Genomic DNA, 19,282 nt, shown 5'->3' with positions numbered 1-19,282 from the left:
TCTTTTTTTTTTTTAAATTATTATTATTATTATTTTAAATTGTGATTTGGGTGAAAATTTACAGAGCAAATTCAGTTTCCACACAGCAGTTCACATACACTGTCTCATGATATTGACCAAAATTCACCACAGTGCAATAGTTTCCCCTCCCACTTCCTCCCGATAGTCACCTCTTCCCTGTGTCCATGCCTCCATGCACCCCTGCCCCCTGAGCTGTCTCCCTGTGCATAAACAGCCCTTCTTTCTTCCATCCCATGAATCTTAGGCTTTCTTCATTTTGTTTTGATCTTGTGTCTGATTGATCCCTTAGCAAAGTAGCATCTTCAATGTCATTAATCCCATCTTCCATTGATTCAATTCTGCTCCTCTGCCCATTCAATGTGTTATCTATTTCTGAAATCTCAGTATTAATCTTCTGTATATCTATTTATTTGTTGTTTTTGTATTGTTTGTAATTATTTATTTTTTCAATTTGTTCTTGCATTGTTTTCCCACACTGTTCTAGAGTTTTGTCTGTGTTTTCCTTAATTTTGTCAGTATCTTCCTTAATCTCTTCAGTGTTTTCCTTGATCTGTCTCTCAGTCTGTTGAAAGTACCTAAATATAATTCTTTTGAATTTCTTTTTTAGGAGTTCCAATGTTGCTTCTTCCTCGGGGACGTTTTCTGGTTTTATATCCTGGTTTCTTGTTTCTACTACTTTATCTTACTTTTTTGTGTAGACTGTGATGGTCTTGTTGTCTCAAAGACATTGTGGTGGTATTGCATTTATGTTTAATTTGTGGTTCTATGTTGCTGTAATCTGCACAAGATTTTTTTTCCTTTATTTTGTTTTGATACATATGTGTAAGCAGGGTACTGTACTCCTCTATTTGCTAGTTGTTAGCACTTAAGCATTCACCACCTGTCTCCTGGTGGGAGTGATAGAGAATGATTGTGTGTGCACAGATCTGTTAGCTGTTGAGGGTGAGTTGAGCTGGTACTGGCCACTATCTGTCATTGGTCAGTTGGTGCAAAAGCAAGTGGTGGCCCTCACTCGGTGGGGCTGCAGAAGGTGCAGGTATGGGCGGGCTGTGTGGGAATGGTTGCTGTCTCCCACTCAGACAAAAAAAATTTTAAAAACAACCAAAAAATTAAAACAAGAGAACAAAAAACTCAAACTTCATAAACAAACTGGAGTCATTTTTAAAAAAAGGAAATGCAATAAATGAGAAGAAAAATTTTCAAAATATATTAAAAAGGTATAAAAGAAAAATAATGAGGGAAAAAAAAGGAAGAAAGGAGAAAGATAAAAATAAGAATTTTTAAACAAAACTATGGGGGTGGGCATGGCACCCAGGTTCTTTTAGGCACAGACCGGGATAGAATTCCTGCTGTTCAAGAAAGGGTGGGTGGAGGCAGGGGATAGCCACACCCTGTTCACCAAGAAGGTGTGGGGTATAAGAGCGATGAGGGGAATATTGTACCTTTCCAGTTATCAGCCCCCAGTGTGGTTGTCCATGCTGTCCCTGGCAAGTGGTGCCCACTCTTATGTCGCTGCCTGGGTAAGACCACCACTGGCATACATCCAAAATGGCTGTGCCCGCTGCCTGTAAACATTCAAAATGACTGCACCCTCAGGACAGCTGCTGACAGTCCACAGGTCTGCATGGCTCCTTCCCTGCCTTTTCCTTTCTGGTTGTCAGGCACCAATGGAGTCCTTTCCCATGCAGTCCTCAGCGAGCAGAGCCAATTCTCAGGTGGCTATCAGGAAATATTCAAAATGGCTGTAGCCCCAAGGCAGCTGGCAATCCACCGCTCCATTTGTCTCCTCATTCACTGTTTCATTCAGGCTCTTCAACTACTTGGTATTTAATCCATTTCTTTATCATTCCCTCCAAAGCTCAGGGTTCCAGGACTGTCTTCTCTATTGCTTTCAATTGATTTATCATTGCTTTATACCAGACAGTCTGTGCAGCTTGTCTGCCTACTACTCCACCATCTTGCTGGAACTCATGGTCAGTTTTACCATCTTGACAGGCTTAAAATGATCCATCCCAGAGATGGAAAAGGGGGAAATCTCACTACCATCAAGAAAGAAGAGCTAAGAATGTAGCGTGTCCTTTGGATCCAAGATTCCTGCATTGAACTTCAATCCAAGAGACAGACAGCTGCGACAACAAAGGTAGAGAGAAGTAGTGGCAGAGAAATGGTGGCAGCAGAATCAGCAAAACTAAGAGACTGGCATGAGGCAGAGAAGAGAGCTTCCTGGCTCACAGAGTGAGAAAGATGAATGTCTTCAGGCCAAGGCTGGCAGGGGGAGTGAGGTACCTCTCTGAGCACCTATCGCAGAGCTAAAAGAACTTTGTAACACTCACCTAACTAAGCAGGGCAGAGGCTAGGCCAAAGGGCTGAGGACAAGAGAGAGAGAGACCTGTCCTGGGGGATGGATGAGGAGAGGCTATCCTGATCACAGAACTGTATTCTGAACGTTCCTGATTCTGAATTGTATGTAACCTGTTACTTCCCTAATAAACCCCATGATCGTATTTTCTGTTAGCTCTGTGTGACCACTGCAATGAATTATTGAACCCAGTAGAAGAAGAGTGTCACGGGAGGGACGGTTGATGTCAGAATTGTTAAAAAGGTCGGAGAGTGGTAGCATGTCTGACCTTCACCTCACAGGAACCAGCCTTGGACTGTTGATCTTGATCCTCCTCCCTCTTTGTGAAGTTAGAGGAGGTCACATGCTGCCACTACATGCTTTTTGCAGTTTTCTTGATAGTTGGACAGAAGATGTACATAGAACACCATCTCATGGGAAATGCCTCTGTTGTTAAATGTTTTCAACATCATGTGACCCCATGTGACTGAATGGAAGTGCCCACAGGGTTTTCTTGGTTGTAATCTTTAAGAAAGCAGATTACTGGTCTTTTTCCTATGGAGCTCCTTGGTGAATATGAATTGCCCACCTTTAGGCTAGCAGCATAGTGCTTCACCACATGAAAATGCCTCTAGAATGGGAGTAAGTCTACTTACCCTCAAGGCCAACCAGTAATCTTCCAAAGGGTGAAGCTAATCTGATACTTAGACATAACTTCCCCAAATGCTGATAAAAAATACTCTCCCCAGTGGTAGGAATGTAATACTTACATTAAGTCAAACACAGTAATTTTTTTTACAAAATATGATTAAATCAACAAAGTTTCCTCAACAAAACTTGCTTCAATAGCTCACCCTTTCGGTAGTTGTGGCGATAAATGTGAAAGGCATATAGAAGCTCATAGTAATTATGAGTCATAAGATCCACAGCTCTGGCTCGTGATTCAATTATTCCCACAACCTAAGGGGAAACAAGCAAAGAGCAAAGTGAGTAGCAAACTTGGCAACCACCACAGTTTTTTCCAGTCTTCAGTGGATAAAGAAAATTACCTCATTATGCAGATTCACGTAGGGAAACTCTACAAGATCCTGTAGCTGGGAACGCTCGCAAAGAACTACCACCAGCTGCCGTAAACAATCTAACTGCCTAGAAGTAGAGAAAGGAATACTATGGTAAATAGTCTTAGCAGGTTAAACAGGACTGATAAATTGCCTTCTTTAAAAAAGGCTGTGAGGTTACCTGCTGGAATCAGGAATTTGGGTTAAGGCCTCATATGCTTGGCTGTTGTGACCCATATCCAAATGATGTTTGAAAATACAGGTCCTTAAAGTAGCCTAAATGTCAAATTTTTGGGAAAAAAGGGCAACAGAAATCAAAACACCACACCTGTGACAAACCTCCAGGAAAACAACTGAATTAGTCACTTCTTACCTGACTTTTCCAGTCATCACCTGCCTCTGTTATTGCAGATGTAGCCAACTGAATAACCAGTTCAGGCAAACCAACAACATCTAATAGACGTAAAACCTAAGGAGAAACAGAGAAAATATGCACTAAAATTAATACAACAGTGCACACCAAATTAACTGATTTAAGTTTAACTTAAGTAGAAGAATAATTAGGTTAGAAAGATTAAACCAAAGGTGCTGATAACAAATAGAATTATTTAGTTAATATTTATTTTTCCTTTAGATTCTACTGTTCTAGACAAATTTATTGCAAAACTTTTTATTTGTTACCCAAATATTACCATTGGAATAGCTCTCCAAGATAGAGGGAAATTTTGATTGTTAATTTGGAACAGAGAAGTTAAGAGATAATCCTAACATCTCTTCTGTAAAATTTTTACAAGAACTAATAATCAATTAATGAATAATAATACAGGGATTAAATACAGAGCTTTAAATTACCCTTTCCCCTTTGTCAGGTGTTAAGAAAGTAATGAAATAGCCCCCAAAGATAAGAATGTATCTATGTCATTATAGAGACATGTATTCACTAAGACAGTGGAAGACCAAAGCACACCCCTTGATACACTGAAGGCCTATGTTCCAGGCATAACTCTACAGGTACCAGCTATTTGTATTCTCATAGCAATCAGATGAGGATTTTATGGATGAAAACTCTGAGGTGCAGACAAGTTCAGTAACTTGCTTAAGGTCACATAGTTGAGAGAGCTGAGATTCAAATCTTTGTCCTGATTCCAGAGCTCGAACTCTTTCCCCTGCATTATATGGTGTTTAAGATAAATCTTCTAACAAGGTTATCATTTCCTAGCTTATACCCTTGATCATCTTTAGTTTTACAGCATTTATCACTGCCTCACATTGTGTATTTATCCATTCAGCCTCTTTCCTACCTGAATGTAAGCACCACGAGGGTGGGGAATTGGTCTTTTTGTTTCTAACTCTATCCTGGGTGCCTAAATCAGTGCCTGATACAGAGTAGGCTTTCAAAAATATTTGTTGAATGAAGAAAAAAAACTACAATTTCATGTCACAACACCAATTCTACTAATTTTCCAGATCACAGACAAACTTAAAGCATAGTATATAATTAACACCATAGTTTTCCTTATATAAATTTTAAATAGAATACTTAAATGTTTGGCACAATCCTTTTCTAACACAACACAGAATCATGATATTCAAACTTTTTTGACTGTCCACCCTATTAATATTTGTGCACACACCCCAAACATGTGTCCATGTCCTTCTGTTATACACACACTTCTCTTATATATGTAGTAATGTACTTAAAATATAAACTTACAAAGAACAAGATAAAGATAAACAATAGTTTTTAATTTTCTCCATTAACAGTATAAAACAGCTTTTTGTTCTCGGTATTTAGTATTTGAGGAGCTCTGGTAGCGTAGTGCCTAAGGCACTTGACTGCTAGCCAGAAGGCTGGTGGTTCAAACCCACCAGCTACTCCTCAGAAGGAAGGTTGGGCAATCTACTTCCGTAGTGATACTGCCTCGAAAACCCAAGGAGGGGTCGCTATGAGTCGAGGGTGACTCGATGGCACATAACAACAACAATTTAGTATTTGTGTTATTTAAGAATACCCTTTTTATTAAAGTATAACATACATTTAGAAATGGATATGAACCATAAGGACAGAGATGACCAAATACTTACAAAGTAAACATATCCATGTAACCAGCAGCCAGATCAAATATTACAGTATTAAGAGCAGCCCCAAGACCCCTTTGTGATGCCTTCCAGTCACTACTAACCAAACTCTTCCGACTTCTAAGAACATAGATTAATTAGTTCTGCTTGTTTTCGAACTTCATGAAAACAGAAATGTTTAGTACGTGTGCTTTTATGCCTGCCTTCTTTTGCTTAATATTAGAAGATTGATCTATGTTACTATATGTGGTAATTTTTCATTTCATTGCTTTTAAAGATTATAGTCAACTGCTACATCCCTGGTATTAAACAATGGTACCTTATCATAATACTGCATCCGAGGGGTGGACACAATCTCCCCATCTTCTGAGCGGATCAAGCGATCTAAGAATTCCTCTTTGCCTACTTCAGATGCTGCCTGGCAGAAACATTCCAGAGCCTGAAAAATAGAAGAACACAAAGTGACTTATAATCACTTTTTTAATTCTAGGTGTTATAAACCAGGGATTAAATACTAAGGAAGCCAAAAACAAGATAAAATTATTTAAGACAGTCTACTACATTCACAGTTTGTGCCATATCTATAGTCTATCTGACGTTGTTGCTGTTAAGTGCCATTGACTCGGACCTGACTCATAGCAACCCCTCCTTGGGTTTCCAAGGCAGTATCACTATGGAAGTAGATTGCCCCATCTTCCTTCTGAGGAGTGGCTGGTGAGTTTGAACCACCAGCCTTCTGATTAGCAGTATCTGACATTATCTTCTATAATTTACCTCCCTTTCTTAAAATTTAAATTCTATTAATTAAAAACTTTAATAAGTGGACTGATCATAGATACCCAAAAAAACCCCATTGCCATCAAGTTGATTCCAACTCACAACGACCGCCATTGGGTTTCCAAGGTGGTAAATCTTTACCAAAGCAGATTGTCCCATCTTCCTTGCAGAGTGGCTGGTGGGTTTGAACCACCAACCTTCTGGTTAGCAGTTAAATGCTGTAGGCACTGCGCTACCAGGGTCTTGATCATAGACAGACAAATATATAATAAAGCAACTGTAGTAATAAGTTAATAATTGTAGAATTGAGTGGTGATTTTATGATTGTTCATGATAAAATTTTTTTATTTTAAAATCTGCATAATGCAATGTCAGAGAAAAATTAAAATGTAAGCTACCATAATGAGAAAAAAGGTGGCATAAACTACCCCCTCCTAAAAAGATATAATGAAAACAATGTAATTAACAAGTTAAATTTACAAAAATGTTTATCTGAAAACACTTGTATGGGCGGGAGGAGGGTTTTCCTCTTTCTTCTTCATATTTCCGTGTCCTAACTATGCCACAAAGCATATGAAACTGAGCAGGCCTCTTGCTTACATGAGGCCCTCTGCTGGCACTAGCACAGCCTTTTTTATCCTTAGTAGAAGATTCTTCGACTCATCCCCCACAACCTAGTCAGACAGAACTAACTACAGTGTCCTCCTTGCACTGAAATTTTTTTCATTAATCATTCAAATAGTTTACCTTTTGTCCCTCTCCTGTAACCAGGTAACACCGTCCCAGCATAAATCGACAGGAACCAACATTGACCTGACACCAGGGATGTAGTTGTTGAATATAATCCTTAGGGCATAAAAGGAGCATTCTGATTAGAAAATAAATGCTATTTAAGGAGATACTCACTTCCAAGTCTTTCTTTAGAGGGAGAGAAATAGTGTTCATCTGCCACAAAAGTGTTACTTCCTGACGTTCTCCAGAGATTAAACCCCAGTCCTGTGCATCTATTCTTAAGTTAGACATCTCTTTGAACATTTTATTGCCGCTGGATGAAAGTTCACACAGCAAATAAGTTCTCCATTCAACAATTTACATACGTTTTGTTTCGTGACATGGTTTGCAATTCCCACAATGTAATATCATTCTTCCCACTTCCTCCGTGGGTTCCCTGTTTTCATCAGTCCTTCTTTCCAGCCCCTTCTGGTCTTCTGAGCTTTGTTTTTAGGAAAATGCTGCTTTTGGTCTCACATGGTTGATCTGAGGAGTACAGTCCTCCCTGGTTTTACTGTTCATGCCCATCTGTTGGCTGCAAGGTGACCATCAGGGGTAGGTTTGGTTCTGAGTTTAATGGATATCCAAGGGCCACAGTCTTGGGGGTCCTACCAGTCCATCAGACCAATAAGCCTGGTCTTTTTTTTTTTTTATGTTTTTGAATTTTGTTCTATGTTTTCTTCCCCTCCCACTCTGTCCAGGACTTCCTACTGTGATCCTGATCAGCGTGGTCTGTAGTAGTAGCCAGGCACCATCCAGTTCATCTGGTCTCAGGGTACTAGAGGCTGTGGTTTGTGTGGTCCAATAGTCCTTTGAACCAACCGTTTCCTTGAGTCTTTGATTTTCTTCATATTTTGCTCCAAACAGGGAGAGACCAATAGTTGCATCTTAGATGGACACTTGCAACCTTGTAAGACTCCAGTTGCTACTCACCAAAGTAGGATGTAGAACACTGTCTTTGTGGACTATGTTATGCCAATTGACTTACCTGTCCCCTAAGACTGTGGTCCTAAGTCCTCAAGCCCAGTGACTCATTCCCTCAAAGTATTTGGTGATGGCGAAGAAGTTCCCCCCCAAAAAGCTCTATTATACCCGTGGAAATATTTGCAGCAGATCCCAATACATATGTAAAACTATCCTCTACCATATATATTCCCATTCATCTTTCTACAACTATTCAGCTTGCATGTCTACCTATGAATTACATATCTTAAGAAAGCAAATGGGAATCTAGTACCCTTCCTACAACCTTCATCTCAGCAATTTCCAACTTTTGATATTTATTGGTTCAATGACTAGATTCCAGCAAAAAATTTCTTTGAAGACAATGGTGGTATGCTTGTACTGTCAAAAAAGAAACTAACAAAGGAAGTGGAGGAAAAAAAAAAAAAGATTCTCTAGAAAAATGATTTCAAGAATGATACTGTCAAGAAATAAGAAAATCTGAGGTCTTAGTACAATCAATTTAAATTATTGTGACTCCTCACCTAACACAGATCTTTACCAGTCTTACTACAATGCAGTTAAAATTACAAATTTAAAAAATCCAGAAATTCCATTTTTTTATAAGAACCTGAGATGTTTAGCAGCACTCACCTGCAATTGTACATACTGACAATTTCCCATCAAACATTCTAGAAAGAGACAACCAGGATTGCTAGGCCATCTAGTCAACAGATAAGGAGATTTTTTTCATTTTTGGCATATTACACATGTTGGATATCAAACTCAAAACAATCTAAGAAATAAGACATTTTTGGGGGGGGGGCGCGGGAAGAAGGCAACAGAGCATGTGTTCTTCCTACATCTACACGTAACACTAATACAAGACAAACATAGGTAGTCCCCCAGGTTGCGAACATGTGACTTATGGACAACTTGAGCTCACCCTTTAATGTCACGTAAATTTGCCCTCAGTTTGAAGGGACTGAACCAACATCTACCAGCAACAGATTCTTCATTACAATCACCTTCACTTGCTGCATGGACAGTTTGTAAATCATTGAAAAGGCATTTTTTTACACTGCAAAACCAAAAAACAAACTCACTGCCATTGAGGCTATTCTGACTCATAGTGTACCCCTTTGGGTTTCTGAGGCGGCAAATCTTTACGGAAGTAGATTGCCCAGTCTTTCTTCCAAGGAGTGGCTGGCTGGTTTGAACAGTCAACCTTCTGGTTAGTAGTCAAATGCCTTAGGCACTAGAGCTCCTTTCTTGCACTAAAGTAAGACTAAATAAGAAATGTATGTACCTGTTCCTACCCACCTACAAATTTGACTTGGACAGTTAGGAATGGATATTGCTTATAACCCAGGGACGGTATGTACAGTGAAGAAGGTATGTACCAGGAACCTAGCTGCCTAGCTTGGAACTAAGTTAATTATGGGCTAATGCATGTATTTCATCACTGGTGGACATCTCTATTTCTAGCCGGTATACTGAAGATGCATACTTTAGCATCTGTATTGAATGGCATATAGAGCCATTCAAACATTTAATAAGTATTTGCTGAATGAATGAATTTGCTGAATGCTGCCTTAAATATGATCTAGGTATTGAATATATGTGTACCAATAAAATCTGGCTAAACTCCTGAGCAAAAAAGCAAAATCAAGTAACAATTGGGAATATATTTGAAAATGAAGAACATTACCATCTCTTGTATAAGGAAGACCGAAGAAGAGTTGATGCTTTTGAGTTGTGGTGCTGGCGGAGAATGCTGAAAGTACCATGGATTGCTAAAAGAACTAACAGATCTGTCCTGGAGGAAGTGCAGCCAGAATGCTCCTTGGAAGCAAGAATGGCCAGACTTCGTCTCACCTATTTTGGTCATGTTGTCAGAAGGGACCATTCCCTGGAGAAGGATGTCATGCTTGGTAGGGTGGAGGGTTGATGAAAGAGGGGGAGGCCTTCAACGAGATAGATTGACACAGTGGCTACGATGATGGGCTCAAGTATAGCAGGGATTATGGGGCTGGTGCAGGATCGAGCAGTGTTTCGTTCTGCTGTGCATGGGGTCGCTATGAGTCGGAAACGACTTGACGGCACTTAACAACAACACCACCATCTCTCGTTAAAGGTGGCAAGGACCCAATTTCACTAAAAGCCTTCAATACTTAGATTATAGAGATAAAAGAAACTTGTCAACGTTTGAGGAAAAGGATACAAAAGCTGCAGGAAATAACTGGTAATTGCAGTAACCATTTCAGGCCAATTCATCCCAGTATGGCTCAGAGATGCCTTTGGTTGAGAGAAGAGATGAGATATAATGTGTTTTCTTGCAACTTCTTGGAAGAATAACTCCACAATTGTTTGAGGGCCAGATACTTAAAAAGGGAAAGTAAGAACAACCATTACAAGCTTGTGATAGTAACATCCATTTTCAATTAAGACAGTGTAACAATTCATTGTGTCTACAGCAAATAATACTCATTATTTGAAAACAGAAAAGGTACCATGAGTGTAATCAATGGTGATATAAATAAACCAAACTAAACTGACTACCACCGAGTCAATTCCAACTCATATCTTTACGAAATCAGATGCTTCATCTTTCTCCTATGGAGTAGCTGATGCATTCAAACCATCAGCGTTTTTGTTAGCACTTGAATGCCTTAACCACTGTGTCACAAGAGCTCCTTCAATATAAATAAAAGAAACTTGTAAACTGTTAAGTACTATATAAAATGCAATAAAAAAAGCCACCTAAATCAACACTGCAGTCATTTCTTTCCACTAATCTCGTACTAAGAGCTCTGGTAGCATAGTGGCTAAGTCACTTGCCTGCTAACCAGACGGCTGGCGGTTCAAACCCACCAGCCACTCCTCGGAAGGAAGGTTGGGCAATCCTACTTCCGTAGTGATACTGCCTCGAAAACCCAAGGAGGGGTCACTATGAGTCGGGGCCGACTCGACGGCACATAACAACAACAACAACAACAAAATCTCGTACTAAGTGCCTTTGCTACAGGGCTTCAAACTGGTTCTTTCCAGTTCAGTCATGGCAGATGAAGTGAAACTAGAATGGATCCGAATTTGTAGAAGATGGGTGAACTGGATTGATACCCAGAATAGGAAAAACTATGGGCTGATGCCCTCCTAGAAACTTGACTGCCCTCTTAAAAAATAAGGGCAATGTGTGTACTGCATAGCAACCAAATCTCTGGACAGGCTGAGCTGGAAATAATGGTGCTCAGGGCCAACTGTGCTGCTTGAACGTGTGTCACGCTCCACAGTCCTAGCAATAATCCAGTTGCTTGCATGAGGCTCTGAGAGGGATCACCAGACCTCATCCAAGTTTTCTATCCCAGAGCTTCAATCCGTAATTTTTCCTGTTCCAATTACTGTTCCACTTCACCTAATTTTAAAATTTAGGTCTGTTCTGATTTCACCATATCAGCTATGACTGAACTGGTTCAAATCAGCTGGGAAGTCCTGCTTTGCCGCCAAGTTTTCTAATAAATAAAATAGATTTAAGTACTATGATTTCAGGGTCCATACCAAAACAATTCAAAAGAAATCCTTTATAACAGTGGTTGACAATGTTTTTAAGCAGGAGGATTCCTTTCAAACATTGGTTGACTAAGAAAAGGTAAGAACACAAAAGTTACTACGAACTCAGTAAGTTTTTAAAATGATTTTAAAATCACGGCTCTACAGCCTCTTGGACTCCTTGCCATAACCAGAGGTCTCAGGCCATAGGCTGCTCATATTCTCCAAGTGAGAGCAAACAGCCCAGCCAATCTCTCCACAGCAAAGGTGGCAACAGATCCTTCTAATGAATATGCAACAGATTCCAAATTTAAATCAATTGCACACACAGCCTAGTACTTACCAAATTTATTTGCCATTAAAGGACTGGAGTCAGTTAGTTCCAGTACTGATAAGTGTTGGAGATTAGATTCCCTGTAGGGAAAGGGAAAAAGGCAGCTTAATAAATTCTACATGCCAAATACTACTTCAACAAGTTATCCTATTGTGAATATGCTCAGTTTAATCAATAGAGGCACAGAAAAGCTCCACTGCAAGCACACAGAGAACTGGGAAGCATGTCGTGAATCAGATTTTTGCCCACTGCACTGCTCAGTGATTCTTCAGTGAGGAACCAAAGAAGAGGTTTCTCGTAGACCGCCATGCCAGGAAACACTTAACCTTGCCAGAGCCAACAGAATAGTTCATGTTAGTGAAAATATGGACTTTGTTATTATTGGATTTTCTTTCTCTCCTTGGTTGCAAACAATCTTAGCCTATCTTTAATAACCAGAAAAGCTTTTTGTGTGTGGTCTAACTTTGCCTGTGGTCTCATCTTGTTACTTTTCCTTCAAAGTAATTTATCTGTACATTTAAAATCAACCTCAATCTATTATTATTTTTTGTAATACAGTTGATTTTATTTATTTTTAAAATAAAATTTTATTGCATTTCCAGGAAATGTTAGGTTCCCATTTGATGATTTCCATACCAACTGTTCAGTGACATTGGTTACATTTTTCACAGTGTGCCAACATTTTCTGATTGTGTTCTGGCTGTTCCATTTCCAGTGCTCTAGTACTTATCTTCTCATCTTTTAAGAGTAAATGTTGACCCTTAGGTCTTATACCATGGTTTTGCCATAGAGAACCAATTTTATGAATCTCCATTCATTCTTGTAAGTTGCTTTCACCCTCTAAAAAATGAAGCCTCTTAAAGGGAAATCATGTTACAGCAAAACATTTTTATTTTTAAATAATATTTTAAGATAATGAAAAAAATAATTAAACTAATTATTTTTAAATGAAACTCACAGTGTATCAACTGGAACGTCAGTTGTCAAGCACTGACTTGCCCACTTAATGAGGTGGTAAGATAAGAGCAGGGGAGCTGTTCGATGCAGCAGGTCTTGTTGAGCTTGAAAGAGCTGACCAGCTCCCAAAATCACCTATACATGGGGGTAGGATGGGTAAGATGATAAACAAAAGCAATTAGTAATAGTAACTGTTAAGGTTCAGGTGAGGGTAAAATAACAAAGGTAGTTAAAGGACAGATTATTATAAAAGTAATATGCCTGTTATATATTGGGGTAGCAAGTGGTAAAAATATCTTCTCAAACATTTAACAGTCCAAAATAATCACAAATAGCTCACCAAGTAAGGAGAGCTAATGGTAAAAAAGAAAACAACAAAGAGCTTAACTTTCATTCAATCTGTGGGTTCAGAATTGAAGAGGAGGAATAGAGAAACCTAAGTCTTCTTTCACACTGCTAGATAAAAATTATGTAGAGATAAGTTGGACAATCCTATCAGAATTCTCAAAAATGTACTACTTATCTTAAGACCAATCAATTCTAATAGACTTTATCCCAAAGACAATCAAAGATGTACATAAAGCTGTAACTATGAGGGAAAATCCTGGATGGCCACAAGGGGACTTGCTGAATAGATAATAATTATACTAGATAACTATTAAAAATAATGTAGAAGAATACTTAATGACATAGGAAAATGCTAATGTTATCTGTAAAGTGGAAGCATACAAAAACCCACATTACAAAACAATATACACAACATACTCTAATTTTGTGAACAACAAAATATTTGTATGAAAAAAAGGGTATATATCAAAACACAGTGGTTATCACTAGGTAGATTACAGATAAATTTTTACTTTGTTTTTGCTTACATATATTTTACACAGGTTCTACAATTAACATCTAATACACCCTTCTGTGTTTAGAAAAAAACATTAATGTTAGTTCAAAATTTTTTTTTTTTTTTAAAGTGAAGAAAGATTAAAAAGAGCTTAGTAAGGACTAGGTACCCTTACAGAGGGTAAGGTTCTTACTTCTCTAGGTGCCCCCAGAGGTATTTATACAGTTATTTACACATAAATATTAATTCGTTTAATCAGATTGCTTCCTCACCAGGCTCTGATTACCAACACAGAGACAAACTGGACTTTTGACCGTGGGGCAGAAAAGCAATTTTTATTAAACATTTTTTTTTTTATTAAACGTTTTATATGAAACATTCAATAGTATAGGGAACTAGGACTGTATGAGGACAACAAAAGTCTGGTGCACTAAGAACAGAATAGAAAAGAAAGCACAGAAATGGAACTGGGATAATGTGAAATTTTGCCATCTCAAAACGGTGCTCAGGGTTAAGCCCTGTGCTAAACAAAGGAGAGAGAAGTTCTTCTTCCTCTTTGTGCCACACTCACTGGTGCCCTGCCGTCACACCAACTGCAGCCACATTGGCGCCCTGCCGTCACACCCACCACAGCCACGCTAACCAGCGCCCTGCCATCACACCCAATGCAGCCATGTTAACTGGTGCCCTGCCGTCACACCCACCATAGCCACACTAACCGGTGCCCTGCCTTCACACCCAGAGCAGTCATAGTGGTGCCCTGCCGTCACACCCAGAGCTGCCACACTAACTAGCGCCCTGCCGTCACACCCAGAGCTGCCACACTAACCGGCGCCCTGCTGTCACACCCAGAACTGCCACACTAACCGGCGCCCTGCCGTCATACCCAGTGCAGCCTTACTAACTGGTGTCCTGATGTCACACCCAGAGCTGTACAACTCAAACTAATGTCGAGGGAACCAATCTTGGAAATCTTTCCAGCACTCTTCATGTATAGGTAAACAGTGCAACAATCTGCCTCATACAGATTCTTCAATTGTAATTTTACATTACAATTGTTCACTCATTCTCAATTTAACAAATATTTATATAGCAGGACTAAGTACCAAGCTTGGGGGACAGAGCCATGGACAAAGACAAAAGTCTTTGTGTTCACACAGCTGATATTCTGCAACATGCCCCTAGGTCTGTACCAGATTTTAGATTTTATAAATGTTCCTCAACTAGTACTTACCATATCTCCTAACCTCATTAACAGCTGCTGTAAGATCAAAAGGTCTCGGCAGATCAGGAAGCGAGTATTGGCAATTTTACACACACCTCTGCACACAATATGCCCGGCTGTGCCACTACCATAAAGTTGGGAAAGATTCATGCGAATATTCAAAGGCTGAGCTATAATAAGAAAAAAGCAACATAAAAAACCAGAGTTTCACGTATCACTGTTGACTATAAATCAGAGGCCTAGTTGCTGTTTTGTCATTTACCTGGATTGAATCCCTTTTCCATTTCTACATCTGTTTCATAGTCCATTTCTCGTATAAGAAGTCCAATGGCGTGGATTGGGTTCCTAATCTCTTGCAGTTTACTACAAATATCCTCCATCACATTTTCTCTGTAAGAACAATAGAAAAGTCCTATTACAACTGAGAATACTAAGACAAGCTCTGTGACCTGTAAGCTATATGCTCTACGAAAGAGGAAAACCAACCACATAATAAAGGAGTTACATTTTTAAAAACTGAGATAAACATCCTGGGACAACAGAAGCTATTTTTACTGTATGTACCAATATCTTCTCAGTTTTTCAGAAATGACAGCCAAGTTGAATGTGAGAAAAACACTTTTACTTTTCAGAATGTATAGCTCAGTTAACAGAAGCTGGACGTGTTTTATAAGTCTGTTTCCACACTTGAAATCGTGTGCTAGATATTCTGTTTAAAAGCTGAAACATCTACTTAGAATCATGGCAACCTCCTTTAAGCTACTGTTTGACATATAATTGAATATACATTAAGAGCCTGATTTTGGCACTAAAAATTGCTGAATTTCCATTAGGAAATGCACTTTACCCTAAATTCTCCTTACACATCAATAGTGATCAAATCTTCCAGAATCTGTTCTGCAGCCTTCTCTGGAGACTGTAGGTTGTAACAACTCATCTCCATCATAATCGACATATCCACAGTTAAGGATTCTCTAATCATCCGAAGGCATTTTATAAGGCATGTAACATCCCGAGCAACATCCACATCTAAGAAAGAGAAAATTAACATTCAGGTCATAGGCCATGAAGAACTACTGATAAATACTTCATTAGAATAAAATGTTAAGAATTAAATGCCAAGGGATCTATCTGACATCTTGGAGATGCTTAGCCTCTATAGTTTTCCTTGAAGTAACTTACAATGTGGTAAATTGACCAGAAAAAGTTAGAGTGTAATTGATGTTCCTTATTTTAAATAATACTTTATAATGATTTTGGTTAGAGTTTACATAGCAAATTAGGTTCCCATTTAACAATTATACTGAAATGGTTCAGTGACACTGGTTACATTTTTTGTAATGTGTTAACATTCTCATTAATTCCATTCAGGGTGTTTCATTTCCCTAGTTGATCTATTCCCTTACCCTTTCATCAACTAGGCTTTAGAGTAATCGCTGCAACTGGCTATCAATGTTTTGCATCCACTTGAAATAAAACACAGGGTTTATGCAGGAAGGTAATGAAATATGGGTATAACAATTACTGTTACCATCAGATATGGCTGTCTCATCCTCTGTCAAAAGGTTCTCATCAGGCAGGAGATACAAATGATCCACTAATGAAGAGGGCACAAGGAAAGACAGGTATCCCTGGAAGTACAAATCTTACAATCACACATTTTTGTCAGTTAATTTTTCAAAGCATAAAATAATTAAAAGACAAGAATCTTATCATGAAGAAATTGCAGACAAACCCAAATCAAAGGACAGTCTATACAATAGGTTTATAGTCTTCAGAAACTGTCAATGTCATAAAAGACAAAGAAAGGCTGACAATGGTTTAAGATTAAGCTGAAGAAACATGACAATGAAATAGATGCATACTCTGGGATTGGATCCTGGAACAGGAAGAAAATCCATAGGCACAACTGCCAAAATAAGGAATATTCATTTGGCTATAGCTTAGTAAAATACAGTGGAACCTGTGAGAGCTGCAACTCACAGGGACTGCCTAGTTTGTCCAGGTCTTACAAGTATAATTTGCCAGTATCAAATCACCTGATTTTTAAATTGTGCTACGGTTATATAAGAGCACACTCTTGTTCGTAGATGGATGCTGAAGTATTTAAAGGTAATGGGGCATACTGGCTGCAACTTTCAAGTGGTTAGGAAGAAAATATGTGTGTATAGAGAAGGAAATGCAAATGTCAAGTTGTCCTCATATCGTGCTGTAAGTGCGAAGTTACTTCAATCAAGAAGTAAACAAATAACAAAATGATAAATAAAGGTATACACAATAATGCTAAACTACAATAAACTTAGAAAAAAAATAAAAATACAAAGTCCTAGAGGCTAACCACAACCTGTAACAGAGTAACGTCCTGAAGGGTCCAGGGAAGGGCTGGAAGGAGTTCTGTATGCTGTGGCTCCTCACCTTCTTCAGCAGGCACACCGTGTTTGTGTGTGGGTTCAAAAGCAGGGCAAGGGGGCGCGAGAGGGCCTCTTGATACTGAAGACAACAGGCATAGAACTTGCACCAGAACTCCTGCTGTAAATTTCGGAATTCCTCCTGTGAGAATTCATACTCTGTCACATTTCCTTGGAGCTGGTAAAAGAAAAAAATAAAGGAAAGAAAAAGAAATTAAACTCTTGATACCACTCAGGATCTTTCTCTCCAAAGAATGTAACTGTCCAATATTAGAGCAAAACCTATTAAAGCCAGAACCTATGCAAAGTGGAAACATGTCAGAGAAGGAAAACACGAATATTTTCCACTAACTAAATGAGGAACAAAGCGGTAAGACTGCACTTTGTCAAAGGTGGGAAACTTGTGAGACCTGGAAAAACAAGGCAGTCCCTGTGAGTTCCAGCTCTCACAGGTTCCACAGTATTTTACTAAGCTACAGCCAAATGAATAGTCCTTACAAATTACATGTCACAGACTACATAAATTAGATCTACTTCTTCAATTAAAAGGTTTGAACATTTATACTTCCCAGTAACAAAGTCAAGTGAACAATCCAAACCATCTCTCCATGCTAACTGGCCCATATCCAGATGAAGAAGGTAGCATCCTTTCTCTACCCAAACTCACCTCACTTTCAACAGCCAAAGTCACTTCTTTCTTTAGTTCACTCCAGGAAAGATCAAATTTTCTCTCAGTTCCTCGGCAGAAAATCTGTAATTATGAGACATTTTAGAGTACTATACGATAACCAAAATGGAAATACTCCAGTTTAGAAGGCAGTGAGGCACTGTAAAACTCTTAGCACAAAGGTTAGATGTGCCCAGAACACACTGTCCAAATCATTTCTGTGAGATCACAGCAATTCTGAAATAGTTTCTATAGACCAGAATATGCTACCAATCTACAAAGCATCCTAAAATTGGCACAAAGCAGAAAGCTAGCGTAGTGATGGGGATGAGCCATTCTGCTTGGAATTTCTTAAAAGAAAGCATTTGACAAATGCCTTCCTGATTGTTTAATAACTTAGTATGTGGGAGATACAGCAAGAAATACTATTGTCATTCACTTAATTCCTGTTACCGAGGGAAAGAAAAAGAAACCACCTTAGGAGAAAGGGATCTGAAGTTTTAACAGAGAAAACAGAAAATATGCAATGGGCAGGTACACTTAGGAATGCACCTTGAAGAAAATTCAGGGATTTGGAAACCACATCACCTGAGAGAAAGTTTAGCCTGGAGAAGAAACTAACATGGAAAGATTCTTACTATATCTGAAGGTTTGCTTTATGCATAGAGACAAGATCTGGAAGGCTCCAGAAGAAATAAATCACCAAAGGGGTTAGGTTCAATTCAATACTGGAAAGAACTTTTCAATGACACAGTTTGGGAACAATGACTCACACAGGAGCTAGTGAGAAACTTGTCACCAGACGCAGAGACACTTCGAGGCACAACAACTGCCAGAGAAGCCTCAGGAGGACTTTCTGTTTGTGTGGAAGATTAGACTAGGACATTCTCAGGTATCTCTCAATTCTACAAACAATGACTCTATTTCAAATCCATGAAGCTAAGTTGCAATTTAAGGAAACTATGTGACTTCAAAGAATTTTTTTTAATAAGCAATAAGCATCCCTTAAACCATGTGACAGAAACTTAGGAGTTTTCCTGAAATAAGTCAGATCTTCACTGTACTAACATAAAAGGTAACAACAGAGAACCACCAAATACTAACCAAGAAAAACATAAAAATGTCTTTTAAGTATAGAGCTTATATGCAATGTAGGATAGTACCTGTTTACAAGTTAGACCAAGTTTCTCTATCACTCCTGGCATGCTTTTTTAACTGAAAGAAAATGCCTAGAGGCGGGGCAAGATGGCGGACTAGGCAGAAGGATTGCACAGACCCTCTTCAACAAAGAAAAGGGAAACCAATTAACACA

General features: G+C 38.8%; 1 protein-coding gene across 1 annotated transcript in view; it reads right to left on the bottom strand.

Moving 5' to 3' along the window:
* Positions 1-19,282, bottom strand: part of NUP160 (nucleoporin 160) — a 76,446-nt gene that overhangs the window by 24,936 nt on the left and 32,228 nt on the right. The window contains exons 8-23 of the mRNA XM_007958509.1: positions 17,971-18,054; positions 17,311-17,481; positions 16,427-16,526; positions 15,759-15,924; positions 15,158-15,285; positions 14,905-15,065; positions 12,828-12,961; positions 11,879-11,949; positions 10,211-10,370; positions 8,641-8,710; positions 7,021-7,119; positions 5,816-5,935; positions 3,791-3,886; positions 3,599-3,693; positions 3,409-3,505; positions 3,214-3,319 (exon numbers count right to left, since the gene is read on the bottom strand). Of these exons, the coding sequence (XP_007956700.1) occupies positions 3,214-3,319; positions 3,409-3,505; positions 3,599-3,693; positions 3,791-3,886; positions 5,816-5,935; positions 7,021-7,119; positions 8,641-8,710; positions 10,211-10,370; positions 11,879-11,949; positions 12,828-12,961; positions 14,905-15,065; positions 15,158-15,285; positions 15,759-15,924; positions 16,427-16,526; positions 17,311-17,481; positions 17,971-18,054 (1,858 nt within the window). The remainder of the gene's footprint in view (positions 1-3,213; positions 3,320-3,408; positions 3,506-3,598; positions 3,694-3,790; positions 3,887-5,815; positions 5,936-7,020; positions 7,120-8,640; positions 8,711-10,210; positions 10,371-11,878; positions 11,950-12,827; positions 12,962-14,904; positions 15,066-15,157; positions 15,286-15,758; positions 15,925-16,426; positions 16,527-17,310; positions 17,482-17,970; positions 18,055-19,282) is intronic.

Source organism: Orycteropus afer, unplaced genomic scaffold, assembly GCF_000298275.1.
Source record: "Orycteropus afer afer isolate SDZICR_OR568_19922 unplaced genomic scaffold, OryAfe1.0 scaffold00997, whole genome shotgun sequence".
Taxonomy (NCBI): domain Eukaryota; kingdom Metazoa; phylum Chordata; class Mammalia; order Tubulidentata; family Orycteropodidae; genus Orycteropus; species Orycteropus afer.
The sequence above is the reverse complement of the archived record's forward strand: the minus strand, read 5'-3'. Positions and strand labels throughout refer to the sequence as shown.